Below are 18,509 nucleotides of genomic sequence, written 5' to 3' on the forward strand. Positions count from 1 at the left end.
GGTAAGCAGAAAAACATCAAATTTTCGTTTTTGGGTGAACTATCCCTTTAATAATCGTTATAGTGCATAGTGCACCTTTAAACTAAACGTGACAGTAAATACTTTTACTTTTTTTTTTCTCATTTAAATGCTGAATGTTCTATTTATCAAAGAAACCTGAAAAAAGGGTATTGGTTTCCACAAAAATACTAAGCAACAAAACTGCAACATTGATAAGAAATTTTTCTTGAGCAGTAAATCAGTATATTAGAATGATTTCTGAAGGATCATGTGACACTGAAGACTGGAGTAATGATGCTGAAAATGCAGCTTTACCATCACAGGAATAAATTACATTTTGAAATATATTAAAATAGAAAACTATACTATACTATATTTCACAACATTACTTTTTTTTAACTGTATTTCTGATGGAATAAAAAGGGTTCAAAATACAGTTTGAAAACAGTTGATTGCAGAGGACAAGTGGGGTGCGAGGATTTGGGGACTTTGTGTCTTTATAATTGTGTTGTAAATCCTGAAGCAATACACACAACTTAAGAAAGTACAGACACCCTAGCCTTCAAATGTATCACTGAATTATCACTGAGACAGCCTTGCTGTAGTAGGGTTATAGTTAATGTTCAACACACTTTGAAAAAACAGGTCAAGTATAACTGGATATATAAAATGAGGCTAGTTACAGTCATGGTGTTTCCCTTGTCCAAACATCAAGTAATTTCCCGCTCCTACCAGTAAAGCAGCATTTTTTTTAAACCACAAGCCGGCTAAAGAAATTGGAGCAAATGTGCCCCCTTCTGGACATGAAGAAAACAGACAGCAATCATGAAGACTTTTTTAAAGCCAGCCTCGCATAACAGCTCTTAAAGGGTTAGTTCACCCAAAAATGAAAATTCTGTCATTAATTACTCACCCTCATGTCGTTCGACACCCGTAAGACCTCCGTTCATATTCGGAACACAAATGAAGATATTTTTGTTGAAAGCTGATGGCTGAGAAAGGCTTCAGATAGGCCTCCATTGGCATTCAGTACATTTACACTCCCAAGACCCATAAAAAGCACTTAAAACGTCGTTACAAAGTCCATCTCACCACAGTGACTCTACAATAATTTTACGAAGCGGCGACAATAGTTTTTGTGCGCCAAAAAAAATCTAAATAACACCTTTATCCAACTTGTTCTTGTCTTCCGTGTGTGCCTCCACGACGCATGCGTGAGAATATGACGTAGCGTCGGGGTTCGGGAATCCATGAAATGCACACTTTAGTCCCATTTTGAGAACTACGCCGAGACCTAAAGCACGATCAATGTAGAATTCAACAGCTTAGACACGCGCAAGCCTTTCTCAGCCATCAGCTTTCAACAAAAATATCTTCATTTGTGTTCCGAATATGAACGGAGGTCTTACGGGTGTCGAACGACATGAGGTTGAGTAATTAATGAATTTTCATTTTTGGGTGAACTAACCCTTTAATCCCTTCTTTGTGGACACATTTTGTCACAATTGTGATTCCAAAATTAAAAAACAAAAAAAAGTTATATCAACATCTTTGATCAAATAAATTCTATCAATTTATGCCTTTTTTGTGATATTCATATATTTATTTACCTCTAAAAGTACCATATTTATGTAAAATATGCTTATTTTTATGTTACATTTAATATTTCTTTAACTTCAGTAAAAAAAAAAAAAAACATCAGCAAGTCCAGAGCGCCAAAACCTAAAAATATGGTGACATCTGGTGACCTATGATGGCATTAATTTCTTTTTAAAGCTACAATATCAATATAGCCAGTAGATGGCAAAACTCAATGGCTGCATATGGGCTGAACTCTGTAATCCAATGTTTTAACAACTTTATTTTTTGTATATTGCCCAGTTATTGGCTCATTTAATTATTTTGTTTGTGTATGTGTGAGTGACTGTTTTTTATTTGACAAAAATAAAAAAATAAAACTCACTCTGTAATAGGCTCATTCAATGGCTTTCAATGGAATGCTTTTGTGGATGTGTGTGTTTGTGTGTGTGAGTGTTTGCCACATTGAGAATGTTGTATAGGCTCACTCCTTCATTTGTGTGTATGCATGCTCTGCATTGTGTTGGATTTATTGATTTTTATTGGACAAATAAAAAAAATATGCTCGGAATTACAGTTTTTTCCATTCATTCCTATGGGTGCCCATTTTTGTCCACGAAGGCGGGATCTTTTTTTTTTCAAGCACTTAACATTGTAGAATCGAGTCCATTTTTTTGTGTGTGTTCAGGTGGCAAACTTAGGAAAAGTAGCCAAGTCTTGTACCACTCAGATTAAAGAAAGCATTTGTCCAGAAGATGGCTTTAGGGTTAAATCGCTACAGCAACAACAAACACATTTTGCACCGGCTGCTTCACCAAGAATTTATTAATTTTTATCTGTACAAAAAAAAAAGTTTGAGAGAGAAATGGAGACTTCTTTTCTATGGTGGACTAACAGACTGAACACACCAATATCCAAAGTCACTTGTTCAGTCTACAAAACTGGAAATTCAGAGGGTGCGATTTCCATTGTGGGCTCTATCTTTTTTGAACATTTTTTAAGGGCTTTACCCGTTGAACAATTGATGAAGGGTACTTCAGGCATGTCCGGCACCAGTTGTATTCTGGGAAACGTGCTAATTCCGATGTCCTCTAGAGGGAGCCTTCTGCCACTCTCCTGAATAGTGTCTGTCTCTGTTGTGAGGTCATGTTCTCACATGTCTCCAGAAGATTGGCCACTATCAGCGTCTGCTGAACGGTCTTTGCTTTCACCCACACTCTGCCATTCATTCCAACAACCAGCTCAAAGGGGAAAATCTTCTCCAGGTCCTTCACTATTTCACTCTGAGGAGCCAGAAGTCTGATAGAAAGGACAACAACACATTTTTATTTTAGCTTTTTAAGTCACCATGAAATCAAAATAGACAATTCAATTTAATGGAATATTGCAGTATTTATCAGTGCGCATATTTTTTTAGGCAGTGGCTAAATAGTGATAAACTATGTAAAAATAGCAGTATTTTCTTTGCTATAAATGTATATAGTATATGCCGTTTAAATATTAGCAGGTTCTATTTGCATCTCAGTGTTGTTGTACATTACACAGTATGCAATAATAACAGTGTGTAAATTATTATATTTATAACAATTATTAAATGGATGCCGCCTTTGGGACAATAAAGCCCTCCCTACCCCTAACCGATAAACACTTTATTATTAAAAACGTTAGAATAGACACTTTATTTACACTTTTTGAAAATGTTCTTTATTTTTATTGAAATTAAATGCCTTTCCAATCTGATATGTGATGGGAAAAGGGAGTAGTGCGAGTCGAACTTAATTTGCGTCAAAGCTTTACCCCAACACTATTCCTACTGTTGACAATCCAGCGTCTTCCGTAATTTTGTCTGACCCAACCAGACGTCAGTGGGAGGAGTTAATGTTAATAGCCTCTGATAACAAGGCAGGTTATTTGCGCTTAGTTTTTTATTCATGTGCCCTTGTGATCTTTAATAAAAAAATATATATCCTACTTAAATTCATAATCAATATTCATCCTCCTATATAATTATTATGATTTTAATGATTCTTTCCAGTTATGATTTTGCTTAAATCAAGAGGACCAATGATTGTTTCTTCCTTTATATTTTCTAGTTTCATCACACACCTCTAACTCGACAGGAATGCAGTAACAGTGATTGCTCATTTAGCCTGAATATGATTTAGATGAAATATGGATATTTCCTTTTACTGAAACCCTAAAGAATCTAGATGAATATGGTCTGTACTATTGTCTGCATCTCTCACTGAGAGAAAAGCACATGTTATCAATATGTTTTGGAAAACTTTCTCTGGTTGGGACCAGAGCTCAACCAACCAACCTTGAAGTACTGGACTGACTGTGATTGACTGTGTATCTGTGTGTGTGTGCAGTTTTCAGTGTTACAGATCAGTATTGGATGTGGATTACGGGCATCCTAAGAGATGAGTGTTTTCTGGGCAAGCTGGCGCCTTCTCCAGAATCTGGAAGGTCATTGCGTGCCTAACTCTGGGGTGAAAGCATCAACAAGTGATAACTGTACACGTGAATCTGATTAACTGACAATGTGTGGAAATTTACCATGACTGCCCATTTTCTCTGAGCCAATCAGAATCATCCATCTGGCAGTATTGACGTGGCTAGACCTTGAAAACAGTATAACTGTTGAGAAATTGTATGTACGATAGGCGGAGGTGGCTAGGCTGGTAGAGGGAGCGCGGCCTACAAACTCCTTGTGAGACTTGAAGCTGGCTTCTGCTGATGAAACTGCAAACTATTCTTCAGTACATTTCTTTTTAATTAATTACGCTCCTGACTCTTGGTCTTCAAAATCTTTTTGTTGGCTGTTACCCCAACAAAAGTTTTCCTGTTTGAGAAACTGTTTAACTTGGATATACATACAATAGGGAAGAAATGGCTATCACAATTTCCGCAGCTTTAAGTAAGCTAAGCTTGGATGTGTACAGATCACAAAGTTGTGCATGGATAAATCACAAACCTGCGCACTAGTCCCAGAGATACTTTAAAGAGCAGCCCATCAGCTCCAAACACCCCCATCCCGTTGGCCCTGCCACAGCTGTCTATACACACCAGCTCGGGTTCCATATCCTTGTTTGCAATTGTGAACTGGCTGTACACCAGATCTCCAACCTGCAGAACAAAGTCACAATATCAGTGTGTACAATCATAATGCAAATTATTAATTCACGTGAGGTCTAAGAGTGTTTGTATGAGCGAGTACCTGCACATTAGGCCTGTTCCTCTTGGTAGCTCCCTCGAATGCAAGGTACGAAAGAGATGCTTGCTCACTTCCTCCCACGTCCACTTTAAAGATATCTCCAGACTTTGCAGTCACAATACCAATCACACTTTCACCCTTGGCTGGTACATACTGGAATAAATAGACAGATTACTAAAAGTGAATATTTGGTTCAAAATTTGGTTATTTGGTTAGCCCCTACTGTGTGACAGCTTAATTTTTGCCAAATGTATTTATTATTATTATATAAAGTTTTATATATATATATATATATATATATAAATAATTTCTGTCTAACGAATAATTGCATCCAAAATAAAAGTTTGTGTTTACATAATACAGGTGTACTGCTGTGTATAATTATGTTATCATGTATACATTTAAGAAATATTTGCATGTATATACTTTATATATATTTATATAATTTATGTTATATACATATTTTATAAATAAATATAATATTTTTTTCTAAAATATGTACATGCATGTGTGTGTTTATACATAATAATTGTACACAGTACATATACATATAGTATGTAAACAGAAACTTATTTTGGATAGTTAAACTGCATTCAAAAAAAGTCCCAAAAATAAGTTACCATTTCTGAACGTTAGGCACATTTTGATCATTTGTTGGGGGAAAAAAAAGATAACTTTTAAAAGTCTGCATAAAAGCTCTGGGGTTACTGGTCCAGTTCCTCACCCGTCTCTGCTGAGAGTCTATCCAGTACAGATTTGGTTGTTTATGGCGCAAAATTCCACTTTTACACACTAGAACTTCATCTCCGTTTCTCCGAAGCCCTGGACCGCATATCATCTTTTCGGTTTTGATAATACCATCTCCAGCTTCAGGAAATCTGAATGAGAAAACATCTCCGGGTAAAAGTACTTCACCTATTTTCTCTTTGAAACGAGCATGTACGGTGTCCATTGCAGAAAAGCAACGTGAGCGCCCCGTGTTTGTGTACTTCCGGCATCGAGAAACGCTCTTGTTATTTCCAAAATAAAAGTTTATAAATAAAAATGTAAAAGTTGTTTTAAAACAATTAACGATTAATTTATCAATAAAACCAGACAATTTAATGAATCAAAGAATGAATTAATAAATAAATAAAGCCAGCAAAACAAAATGAGAAAGTCATATAAAAATTCTCTAAAAATATTAGGATGTATATACACAAAATCAGGATTTTACTGATAGAATCAAATCGGAAGGGATCAGTTTTTATAATTTTGACGTAACGTTAGTCCTATCGCCTGCCCTTACACCTCCTTACAACATGTTATGAGTACAGTTCCCTCGTCTCTCTGCAAATCTAAATTAAAAAACATTGTCCCGATGAAACTAGTTTGGGGGAAATATATATATTTACAACCAATTCAGATATATTGATCATTCAAAATTATGTGTAATGAAAAGGTGTCAGCTTCCATGACTTTTTGAAAAACATTTGGCGGTTAGGCCTTACACGAGACACCAACGGAAATGCGTCAAGGGGACTTTTGTTGTACTATTCCCGTTATGGCGGAGCACACAGAGGCAGAAGGCATTGGCCTGGCCGCTAACAGGTGCGGATTTTGCCTTATATTTCATACACCGGTTAACACAAACGACCAGTTATATTTAGTCTTGTTTTTTCCTTGATAGTCAACTGGGTAGTGTTTCCCAGTTGGCTAATTTGAATCTTTTTAAAGCCTCGTTTGGCCTGTTGGTTCGTGGACAATGAAAGCAGCGTAACAACACACGACTGAATATTCTTATATCGTTATTTCTTGATTTTTTTACATTTAATTTCAAGGTATATAACGTGGTTTAAGATACAAATGCATCATGTGAAGAATATTATGCCAGCTCAGGAGGGTTTGATGGGGGGTGTGGTTCGTAAGAATGAGTTAAACTGTTGTTTTGCTTTTTAGTGCATGCCTGTCTGCAGCAGTCGTTGTGTACTGTACAGATATTATATGTTAAAGTTTTGTTTTCGCTCCATCAGCATGGCTCAGCAGCCATCACTGCGTTTCCCTGCCACTGCACCTCCTCCTGCCAGCACCTCCACCCGCAGGCAGCCTTTACTGAGCACCCCTGTGCCTCCCTTTGCTATGATGAGGGGTCCTCCACCCGCTGCCCGACCGCCCTTCGGACGGATCCCCTTTGACCCCAGTGTGCCCCCTCCCATGGGTGCCCCACCTTTACAGGTATGATTAGTAGTATATCAGCTGCCGTTTATTGTGTAATTCCTCAACTTTGTGTTAATTGGAATGGAAAGAGAAGGTTGGGTATTGGGAAGGTTTTGCTGACATCTATGACTTTCACTTTAAGAGACCCCCGTTTATGCCTCCACCCGGAGGATCCATGCCTCCTCCACCTGGCATGATTTTCCCTCCAGGAATACCGCCTACAGCCTCTCCTACTCCTGCTCCTCCTTCCCTGCCCTCTACAGAAGAGATCTGGGTGGAGAATAAGAGTCCAGAAGGAAAGGTATAGCTTATCATTCTTAATGGGATTTCCACGGTTATAGAGTCTGGGAAACTACGTCATTGCGCACTGCATTATGGGTAGTCGCCGCCATGTTTTAGGACACGCTCAGGAGCGTACAATGATAACAAATGCGAATCACCTGAGGAAAAAACGACTGTATTTACTTTAATACTTTTTAAGAACTCTTGCTTGCACTCACTTATAATAAATGGACTAATATTTGAATCTCTTACATACATGAGCGCTCAGTCGTGCGGCCAGGATACTGCACACATTCATCACGTTTCATACAATCAGAAATCAGACGGCCGCCTTCTATCGCACCACACATTGGTTTGTCTTTTGCAGTCTATTTTTTAATAGCCTAACTAAAAAGTCTGTATCTGATATATAAAATAATAAATATACTTATAGCTTGATCTCAGCCAGTGGATAATTTATTCAATCAACGTATATCATATCGCCCTAATTCCTTAACGTTAAAGCATTAAAGGATAACAGATTATGGCTCGTAATGCAGCTTTGAAAGGATTTGTATTTGAAAGCGCTTTAGCCTACAGTACTAAAAAGTTTTACTGGACTTAAATGGAACAAGTACAATATTTCCTTCTACTGAGAGAAGCTGAACAATGAAGCATTTCCAGACGCGTTTCATGCATTATTTATGGTGTGAGCACATTCAAGCGGTTCAGAAAATATTCATCTGTAATATATCTGTTATAAATAATAAATACAAATTATAAAGACACATTTTGGCTAAGTTGTTTATTTCCGAGTGTTATGCTGCCTTCACATGCTCTCGGAATTATCGTAAATAGGAGTTTCCTAGGTAAAAATTGCACGTGAACGCGCTCCACTTTCGAAATATGAATGGGATGAGCTCGTAATCACGACTTTAGAAGTGGGAATTGTCCAATTTCCGATAGCACGTGAAGGCAGCATTACTTTCTCTTACTTTTGTTATTTCCAAGCTAGTAAACTGAAATATTGCGCGTGATTTGAGATATGTTTTCCACGCAGGTTGTAAGAGCGGCTATGGCAGTTCATAACACAGCAAGCGTTCACCATTCTAATGTGTTTTTAACTGTATAATACAAGTTTTAAAGTCTACCTCCACTACTACTCATTCTCTAATGTAGTGTAGTGTCCTAAAGTCCACGAATGCATTGCGTTGCTGACGTCAAGTTCCCATTCTCTATATTCACTTCATATGGAGAGTTGCTATTTCTTGTTCTAAAAGTCTTGAGATGTGAGAATTTGTTTAAGAGAGGTAATATTTGTTCGGACAACATTAGATTTGGATTATAGTTATTTCCTAAACACTACCATGTTTTATCTTTAATGTTTTATGCTCACCAAAGCTTTAAAATAAAATAATTTCAAAATGTAATTTATTCTTTTGCTGTCAAAGCTGAATTTTCAGCATCATTACTCCAGTTGTGTCACTTTCGTTGAAATTATTCTAATATGCTAAATTGGTGCTCAATAAACATTTAATTGATTATGATCAATGTTGAAAACAGTTAAAAACGAACAGAAAGTTCAGCATTTTAAATAGAATTTTTGTAAAATTATAAAGGCCTTTTCTTGCTGAACAGCAGTTTATATTATATATTTTAAATAATATTTTTATATGTATATGCAAAAGGCTTTGATGTATCTGGAGAGGCAATTGAATTTCTACAAGAACAAAAAAAACAAGAAATGAATGCATAAACATTTGGATATTTGGAGTTCATGATTGTATTTTTTTCCAGCCAAATCGCAAGCGCAAAGCAGTGTTGGATTGCTAGTCTCTTCACTTGATGCAGTTAGATGATACTATAAATAAATACTTTTACTTTCTTTACAGTGCACACAGTTTGACCTAAAGTCCCTATCCATTTGCTTTTATTCTCTATTCAGGTGTATTATTATAATGCACGTACGAGGGAGTCGTCTTGGACGAAGCCTGAAGGCGTGAAGGTGATCCAGCAAGCTGAGCTGGGCCCAATGATGCTGAGCCAGGCGGTGGCGGTGGCGGCGGCAGCAGCAGCCAGTGGAGGTTCTACCGGGCCCGGTCCATCTGTCAGCATCCAAGTTGCAGCCAACAGCACTACAGTCACACACACCTCCCAGAGCCTCAACACATCCATGAGCTCCACCTCCTCTCCCAGCATCACAGCAGCCTCACCTCTCCTCCCAACACCTGTATCAGGTAAATGTCATTCCAGTGAACTTCTAAAGCACAAGTATACTGTGTACCTAGTGTATGCCTAAAGCTTCTGAAGACGGCAATAGATGCTCGTGTTGACAAGTGCTTTTGTGAGGGCATTAACCAATACCCAGAACTCTTGTCTAAACGAGTTATTTATTGCTCATAACTTTTGTAGAGAAATTGGACAAGGAAAAAACATGTGCATGTTTCAAGCACCTAACTTATTATTATTATCATTATTTATTATTATTATTAAAAATAACGCGTTAGTGTGATTTATCGCACCCGCCCCAGAACTACGTAGTTCATCTTACATTTCATACAGTTGATTGCTGACGAACACGAAGCAGGGCAACGACTCACTGCATGATGGAGCCTATAGATGCTTTTTCAGTTAGTAAACATTGTGACTTTTTTTGTGGGTGGAGCTTAGCTGGGGGCAGAACGATTCCCCCGATCGCTTCACTAACGCTAGCCAGCAAGTTTTTTTAAGGTGAGCTTTTTTATAAACAATGACTGGAGTAATTGTAACTGAATATGTAAGGTCACTCTCTGTCCGGGATCGTGACTGTTATTTTAAAAAGTTAACCTTAACGGACGGAACCAGATTGACCGACCCGTACACGCTCACTCAATTGATCAATCTGACAGCATTACCTCCGGTTGAGTGGCCTGGCATCCAGGGCCGGCCCGCGGAATAGGCAGATGCTTATTTTTACCTTAAACTTTATGCAAGCAGCTGTTCTGGGTACTCCGTGTGATTTTATAAAAAAATCATGTCAGTTTTTTATAAACACATACCGCTTTTTTAATAGCCTAATGTTTTTACTAGTTGTGCAGTTTTAAGGGGATATAGGGCATTTTTAAAATGTATTTGCTGAAATTAGTAATGTTATTTATATGCAGGTTTATTTAAAATAGCAACATTTTATGTAAAATTCACAATAAATATCTAAATTTCTCAGTTTAGGCTACTTCATGGTGAAAACATGAATGCGCATAGTTTAGATCGTTAGATGCCTATAACTATGCGCTAAATGGACACGTATAAGACTTAAAATACAAAGATTTAACAGATGAGTTTTGTGTCGTACTATCCGAAGTTCTGCCTAGCCAGCGCCTGGCACACTCACTCCAGTCCGCTCGTTTTATTGCGTTTAACCACAGCTGTCTTGTTTTTTTTGTCTGGCAGTAGCAGCAGCAGGTATGTAGTAAAAATTTCAATTTGGAGCCTGTACTCCGTCGATTCTGGTGCCCAAAATCACAACAAGATAACATTTTGAGCTCCGACTCTGTGCTGGTTTGTATTGGCCGCCTCCAGTTTTCCATTTGTTTTGCCTCCGGCTATAGAATGCGATTAGAATGCCTCTAAAATGTATGATGTTTTGTCTATTGTATTTATGATCATATGATGTAAAACAATATCACGAGTAATGAGCACAATATTGCACAAGTGCTGTTTTTGTCTCAAATAGCACAAGTGCGAATGTGATATTGATTTTATACAACAGTTAATTTTGTATTGTATGTTAGACAAAACATTGTCTTTTTTTTGCTCAATTTTACCAACGATAATATCACCTATTAAAGCCAGAGCAGAACTGTTGTGTGTCTTGTGAGCAACACACACCAGTGTTTCTTTTCTGAATGAATCAATCAATCGTGTGAACCAATGATTCAATGGCCCATTCATAAAGAATGGCCCATCCTTTCTTTTGAACGAACCGAACAAATGAATGACTCAAATACGTCCTCATTTAAACATTTACCGCCACCTACTGACAGTTCTAGTTTCTTATTTGGAGTATCATTTCATTTAAAAAAAAATATATATATTGGGGATAGTTTGCACAAAAATGAAAATTCGGTTTATTTACATTGACTCACCTGTTGTATTTTTTTTTTTTTTGTGGATCATAAAAGATATTTTGAAGAATGCTGGTAACCAAACTATTTAAATATGTCTAAATGCCAATTCAGATGCAGCTTTTGAAAACATAAAAGCTTTTTTGTAGCCTAAAAGTTTGTGTAATAAATTGTATATTGAATAAAATAAAATATTTCTTGTCTAGTTGATGCTTTTTTTCATTTAACACAATAATGACTTTAAATGTTTTTTGGGTAATTTCTCAACCAAATGTTTTATGTGCTATTAATTAATTGGCACATCATATAATTAGATTAAACATTTTAATCTCTTGACAGCCCTAGTCCTAACCAGACACGACACCGCAACATGCATCAGTTGTAACGGCGACCCCAATAGTCAATCTGCCACCTTTACATGTTAATCCGAGTTTCTGTCCTCACCAGCCATGACAGCGACGAGCGACCGGGTTCTGTTTTAGAAGCAGTTTCTGTGACGTAGTGGCAGGAAAAATAAAATGCATTGTATGATAATGGTAATCTCACATACTGATTATATGCTGAATCTAATGTGAGTTTGAATGTCATTTTGCATGACTTTTATAGCCATACTGAAAGCGACATTGGATAATCTCTCATCCTGAAAAATAAAGGAAACAAGAACGTTCATAAGTGCACAATGTGAACAAACAAGTGTATTCTATGACAAAAGTTGTTTGTTACCTCTCATTTTGTATTTTTAATGGTGTAATATTATGAGCTTTATTATGTACTTGTGATAAGCTTGAGGGGAGATGAGAGATTTTTTTTTTTCTGAATTTGAAATCTTATTGCATTAGAGTTGGCATACATATAAAAAATGAAGGGTACTTTGGGTTAGTTATTAATAATCATAATCTTTTCTATCATCTGGTTAGAAACAGCATTCTGGTAAAACATTTTTTTTCACTCATCACTGTTGGTTTTTGCAGAAACTTATTTAAACAGCTCAGCAATTGTATAGTAATTTTGTTTAATCAAGTGTTATCATTCTGTTCAATTGTTTGAACTGTAGCTCCTGACGTAGTGGAGATGCCGTCAGTCATAACCACAACCCACAGTGCCATGACAACCCCAATGGCAGCTGTCAATCCGCCAACGGTTACGGTCGCCATGACTACAGGACCACCACCTCTGTCAGTGGCATTGTCCCATTCTGTGGCACAGCCCGCTGCTCCAATGCCAGGGTTCCCTCCTGTCATGGTGCCACCCTTCAGAGTGCCCCTGCCCGCCATGCCCATTCCACTGCCCGGTAGGTCTGACCTTTGAACTCTGTTGAATCAATCATACCTTGGTAAAGGAATAATTCCCCCTAAAATGAAAATTAAGGGTATGTTTACACAACAACGTTGTACTAAAAATGGAAAAGTTTTTCCTTTGTATTTTTTCGCGTACAGACGACAACATTGTTAAAATGATCCCCGTTCACACTGTGCATTCTTCTACCAGGCCAGTAGTTGCTGATGTCACTTTGTAAAGTAATACTACTCGCCCGTAGACTGAACATGTAATATGAATGCGCATAATGTCACCGTTTTCACAAATTCGCGCTTTGGTAATTTACACCGAAACAGTAACGGTATCGTTTTCAGAAACTTGCTTTTTTTTGTTGTCATGTAAGTGAAGAACCAAAACACATACGTTTTCCATTTTTAGTTGAAAAAGGTGTTGTGTAAACTGCCCCATAGTCATCCTTTACTCACTCTGGTGTTGTTCTAATGCCGTATTCCCTTCTTTCTTTTATGGACTACAAAAGATGTCCCGCTCACTCTCGACCATATAATGGCAGTGAATAGCGACGCGACCAGCATCAAGTTTTTTAAAACAGATGCAAAAGTATCACAGAATGATCCCATGCGACATGTGGCGTATATTCCAAGTGTTCGGGGGGTATACGATAGGGTCTGGTGAATTTTTTTTTTGTGAAACACGACATATCCCAGAACACTTGGTATATACGACACATGATCAATCTGTGATACTTTAGCCTCTTTTTTAATTAATTTTTTTAAGTTTGATGCTGGTCGCTGTTGACTGCCATTATATGGATGAGCGCTAGCGGGACATTTAAAAAAAAAAAAACTCCTTTTGTGGTCTATAAAAGAAGTGCATAGAGGCAGAGCGATACGCGTCATAATCTGAAGACCATGCCCACTGGGGGTGGGGGGGGGGGCAATCAAACCGTCTCCATTGACTTTGTTTTGCGTGAGGCTGCCTCCTTGTCATTTCGGACTTATTACAAAAAACGGAATAATATATAAAAGCTGATATGTGACAAAGTGTACGGCAAACAAGCTAAACAAAACCCAGAACCAAAAACCCAATAATTTTTATAAGCTTTTGACCCAAAAACGAGCGTTTAATTGACAAAAAAAGTAGATTCAGGCCATTGAGACAGAGCGCAACAGGTCATATTACACTGAGAACTACGGCGACTAGAGGAGAACGTAATAAGTGACAGTAAATATAATATATAAAACGGACATTTGGATATTTGACTTAACAGTGACAAAATGTTTACTGCACACAAAGACATATTGAGGCATACTGAGTGTCAGGATCCCAAAATGTACCCATTCTTCCTGCTGAAGCTTCACTTCGTATTGTCTGTATCCACTTTTATCTTCTTAAGTGCTCGTTTTTTTGAGTCGACAGCTTATAAAAACCTACTTCTGTGTTTTTTAGCTTGTTTGCTGTACACCTTGTCACATATCAGCTTTTAGACATTGTTCTGTTTTTTGTTATAAGTCCGAAATGACAATGAGGCAGCCTCACGCAATACAAAGTCAATGGAGGGCGTTGGATTGTTCCCCCCCCCCCCCCGGTGTGGGCGTGGCCTAAATACGCTCTGTCTCTATACAGCATTAGAGTAAACGATGACTTTATTTTCATGTTAGGGTGAGCTGTCCCTTTAAGAATTCTTCAGCTTTAGTATGCTCTGAATGCAACTGCCTTTCTCTCCTCTGTTCCTTGTCTTTCTGTCTTTTTCTTACTTATCCAGAGCATGTCTGTAGTTTGACAGGAACCTGTAGATTCCGAAAGATTCCCTTGTTTTTCTAACTAACATATTTAACGAAATTGTATGATGATTCTACAAAGCAAAGCTAGCTGTATCGTATTAAATATATAATAATAAGTGATAAATGCAGTCTTCACTACTGCATTAATGTCGTAGTGTTGCAGAAGTGATGTACAGTGTTCTATAGATGGCAGTAATTTGCCATTTTCATGTGCAGTTGTTGCCTAACAACACAGGCTGCCATTATTGCCTAAATTCAACTGAATATAGATCAGTTAGCAATGTTACATAATATTGTAGTGTTTTCATCATAAGTGATCTAGTATTTAGTCTCCTGACACCTGCAAGCAGTAGATGACGTATGTTTGTGTTTTTTTCCAACACTCTGTGCTTGCTTATACGCTCTTTCAGGTGTAGCAATGATGCAGATAGTCAGCTGTCCCTATGTAAAGACTATCTCTCCTACCAAAAACGGTAATTCCCTCCCCGTTATGGCATGTTAGTAACTGTTGTGCATCTCTATGCTTTCTTTCAGTGTAATTATTTCAAATTTGAGGCCCCTCTGTTTCTTACAAATGAGACCTTCATTTAACAACATCATGCCACTTTTATGACTTGTTTTTGATTTAATGTTAAACATAGGTGAAGTAGATCAGTTTTTGTCCCTTTAAAAAACTTTTGACAGTTGAGCTGTAGGCAGTAACAGATAATAAACTGCTATAAAAATTCAGATAAGTGTTTTAATTTGTGGTAAATGTGTTCCTACCTTGTCTCCCTTTTTTCTTTAATGGCTTTAATGTGATATTGTGGTGGTAGTGTCATTGCATGCCATATTCTCATATTTAATTTAATGTTTAGATTTTTTTGTTATATTCCAGCACAGATTGTATAATAGCTAAATATATATATATATATATATTTTCAATTCTGACATTACCCCTTTTTTTGTTTCTTTTTTGCCATGTTAATACAACTATGCAAAATATTTTATTGTGTCAGAGAAGAGCTACATGTCTTGAACTGATTCTGATTCTGTGTATGTTATATCAAGGTATGCTCCATGGCATGGCACCACCTTTAGTACCCATGATGCCCCCTCAAATGGCAATGGCCGGGCCTTCAGGACTGCCTGGAGCTCTGAGCACATCCGACTGGACTGAGTTTAAAACCCCAGAGGGAAAGTCCTATTACTTCAATAAACACACACAGGAGACCACCTGGGACAAACCAGACGAGCTAAAAGAGACAGGTTAGAGACTGGGACAAAGGCTGCATTTACACTGCAAGTTTCAATCTTTTGATCATATTTGATTTTTTTTTTTTTGTCCTGTCTTCTTACCTTCACGTAAGACACGACTTGTATCCGATATTGATGTTTACGTTAATTTCCGCCCAACCTAGAATGATTTCATTGGTGATCGTTTGTAGTGACACAGTTGACCCATGGGTATTGAATGTCTGCATATACAAAACAGGTGATCTTTTTTTTCCTTTTTTAATTTTTTTTTCTTTAAAGACCCATGGAATTATCCCACTTATACCTTTATCACTTGCCAGCAAGGAAACGTTAAAGCTGTCATACAGTAGATGTTTGCAGTGGAAAATTTGACTGAATGGATAAAAATAACAGTAGTTTTTGGTAGTTATTTTATTTATGGGTCGTTAGATCTAGAATTCTGAAGTCAAAATAAAGCAGGGGTAAGATTACATTTATTTGAAGCCCACATATTAGATTTGGAAGTGGCTCTGAAAGAATGTTGAAAATATGTTTGTGTTTGCATGTGTGCAACAATATCCAATCTCTGCCATATGTGAGTAAAAAAAAAAGTGTGGAAGTGTAAATGCATCCAAAAACATGACTTGTAAAAACAAAATAATAATATTTTAAATACCAATGACATTTTCTTTTAAAAGAATCGTTTTTGCTAGCGCTTAAGCACCTGTTAAATGCAGGGTTGAAGATCAGTCTGAAATGTCTTGGCTAGCAAATATGATTTTAACACTAGTAATAGTCTGTTTTCTTGAATGCAGCCTTCTGGAATGAGTCTTTTATGAGATTTGAAATTGCTCATCTCCATGTTTCTATAACAGAAAAAGAGAGTGAGAAGATGCAGAAGGATGTAGCTATTGACATGCTTGATGCTGAAATCATGGATATGGAAGATGGAAGCCCAAAAATCCACCCACCAAAAGAGCAGAAAGAGGTTGGTAACATACATCATACACAGTCTGTTTTGTATAAACAAGAGTTTCTGACAATATCTGTGTATTACTCTTAGGAGCTGAAAGACGAAGAGATGACAGAGGAACAGAAGGCAGCGAAAAAAGCAAAGCCTGTTGCAACCACACCCATTCCTGGCACGCCATGGTAGGTTTTTTTTTATTTTATTTTTTACTCAAAACAGATTTACTTCATTCAACAACATTAAATATGCAAAAGTTATATTATTTGTAAATCACCTTGAAAATTAGTTCACGAACAGTTAAATGCCAAGTGATATAGTTGGAGCTCTTGAATGCTTGCTCTTTGTATTGGATTGACCTGTACCCTATGCTTATTCCTGTGTGTCAGGTGTGTGGTGTGGACGGGCGACGAGCGGGTGTTCTTTTATAACCCCACCACACGTCTGTCAATGTGGGAGCGACCGGAGGAGCTGGTGGGACGGGTTGATGTAGATAAAGCGATTCAGGAACCTCCGCACAAAAGAGGCCTGGACAACAGCCACAAAATGGGTAAAAGTCATCTCCGTGTCAAGTATTTGCATTTTTATCATAGAAATGACAGATTATTCATGTATTTATTAGCAAACATCTTGAGAGAATTAAAATTACACCGTATCTGAACCATATGCAAGTTTACAGCATCAAGCAATTGACAAAATAAGTCAATAAGAGCACTACACTCTAAAGTGGGGAAAACTTTGTTGCCTGTATGTCATGTGTGAGAATGAAGCGTTCTCTATCCATGTCTGACTCATTCAACAACTTGTTAATAGCTGTCTAAACCTTCTGTTGCATGTTTGTGTTTCCTGTGACACAGTGTTGGCTAAAGAGGAACAGGAGTTCGCTGTTGCAGAAGACATACCTGATGATGAACCCAGTAAGGCCAAGAAACGAAAGTGAGTTGTTTTTCTCTATACTTTCTCTGCTTGATAAAATCGTGAACCACAAGACCAGGAATGTTCCACGTTAGAGGAAATTGCATTAACAATACTTAATGTCTCCCCGCTTTTAAAGGCAGTGCACACCAAGTCAAATACAAATAAAATGAAAAGTAAAATCACATCACATCACATCAAAACTGTCAAATTTCCATTATTTTCGGGAAAAAAAATTCGGGTCTCGTCTCTTACTAATAAAGACAGCAGATTATTATGAACTTAATTATGATGAGATTATTATGTTTTGTTTTGAGATCGTATGCATGTTTTACATGCTGAAAATTCAGATTTGATGCGAATAGGCCTGCTTATGCTTAGACATGTCTTCTGGCTGATTAGTTGTTTTGTGTATTAGGATAGAGGAGAAGAAGGAGGTCGATTCAGAAAAGGAGGCAGCCATGGAGGCTGAGCTGAAGGCAGCGCGCGAGAGAGCCGTTGTACCTCAGGAAGCTCGGATGAGTCAGTTTAAAGATATGCTGCTCGAGCGAGGGGTAAGACATACATGTGTATAATATGCACATACACTCCCGTTCAAAGGTTTGTGGTCTGTAAGATTTTTTTTTTTTAAAGAAATTGATACTTAATGCGCATTACATTGATCAAAAGTGACAGTAAAGACAATGATTTGAACTTTCTATTCTATTTTAAAAAAGTCAAGAAAAGTGTCACAGCTTCCTCCTAAGATATGAAGCAGCATAACTGTTTTCAACATTGATGATAAGAAATGTTTCTTGGGCACCAGATCAGCATATTAGAATGATTTCTAAAAGATTATGTGACACTGAAGACAATTTAATAATATTGTATAATAATAATATGTATTTTTTTTTTAAATAAACAAAAATAAATGCAGCCTTGGTGAGCATAAGAGACTCCTTTCAAAAACATGAAAATAAATCTTACTAACCTCAAGCTTTTGAGAGAGTGTATGTCTT

The 18,509-nt window shown here is 37.3% G+C and overlaps 2 protein-coding genes across 3 annotated transcripts in view; one reads left to right on the forward strand and one right to left on the reverse strand.

The window, feature by feature from the left end:
- Positions 1-1,842: 1,842 nt before the first annotated feature.
- exosc3 (exosome component 3) lies at positions 1,843-5,800 on the reverse strand. Its single transcript, XM_079838711.1, has 4 exons — positions 5,520-5,800; positions 4,799-4,948; positions 4,556-4,707; positions 1,843-2,877 (listed from the first exon to the last, which is right to left on the reverse strand). The coding sequence occupies exons 1-4, from the start codon at positions 5,745-5,747 to the stop codon at positions 2,670-2,672; spliced, it is 738 nt and encodes a 245-aa protein (XP_079694837.1). The 5' UTR covers positions 5,748-5,800; the 3' UTR covers positions 1,843-2,669.
- A 517-nt stretch (positions 5,801-6,317) lies between these two features.
- tcerg1a (transcription elongation regulator 1a (CA150)) overlaps positions 6,318-18,509 on the forward strand; it is a 28,907-nt gene continuing 16,715 nt past the window's right edge. Inside the window, exons 1-12 of one of the 2 annotated variants that reach the window (XM_079838390.1) lie at positions 6,331-6,385; positions 6,808-7,009; positions 7,134-7,292; positions 9,198-9,489; positions 12,410-12,646; positions 14,825-14,887; positions 15,465-15,662; positions 16,505-16,617; positions 16,693-16,781; positions 16,986-17,146; positions 17,454-17,532; positions 17,930-18,065. In XM_079838390.1, the coding sequence (XP_079694516.1) occupies positions 6,339-6,385; positions 6,808-7,009; positions 7,134-7,292; positions 9,198-9,489; positions 12,410-12,646; positions 14,825-14,887; positions 15,465-15,662; positions 16,505-16,617; positions 16,693-16,781; positions 16,986-17,146; positions 17,454-17,532; positions 17,930-18,065 (1,776 nt within the window). In that variant the 5' untranslated portion in view covers positions 6,331-6,338. Of the gene's footprint in view, positions 6,386-6,807; positions 7,010-7,133; positions 7,293-9,197; positions 9,490-12,409; positions 12,647-14,824; positions 14,888-15,464; positions 15,663-16,504; positions 16,618-16,692; positions 16,782-16,985; positions 17,147-17,453; positions 17,533-17,929; positions 18,066-18,509 lie in introns of both variants that reach the window. The other variant, XM_079838391.1, reaches the window with a different exon arrangement.

This window comes from Gobio gobio (assembly GCF_949357685.1).
Source record: "Gobio gobio genome assembly, chromosome: 16".
Lineage (NCBI taxonomy): Eukaryota > Metazoa > Chordata > Actinopteri > Cypriniformes > Gobionidae > Gobio > Gobio gobio.

Excerpts from the sequence above, each read along its gene's own strand:
- exosc3 (XM_079838711.1), bottom strand. The coding sequence starts at position 5,747 with ATGGACACCGTACATGCTCGTTTCAAAGAGAAAATAGGTGAAGTACTT. Across the intron at positions 4,708-4,798 it reads GGAACAGGCCTAATGTGCAG|GTTGGAGATCTGGTGTACAG; the intron begins GTACTCGCTCAT and ends TTTGTTCTGCAG. Across the intron at positions 2,878-4,555 it reads TCTCTGGGACTAGTGCGCAG|ACTTCTGGCTCCTCAGAGTG; the intron begins GTTTGTGATTTA and ends CCTTTCTATCAG.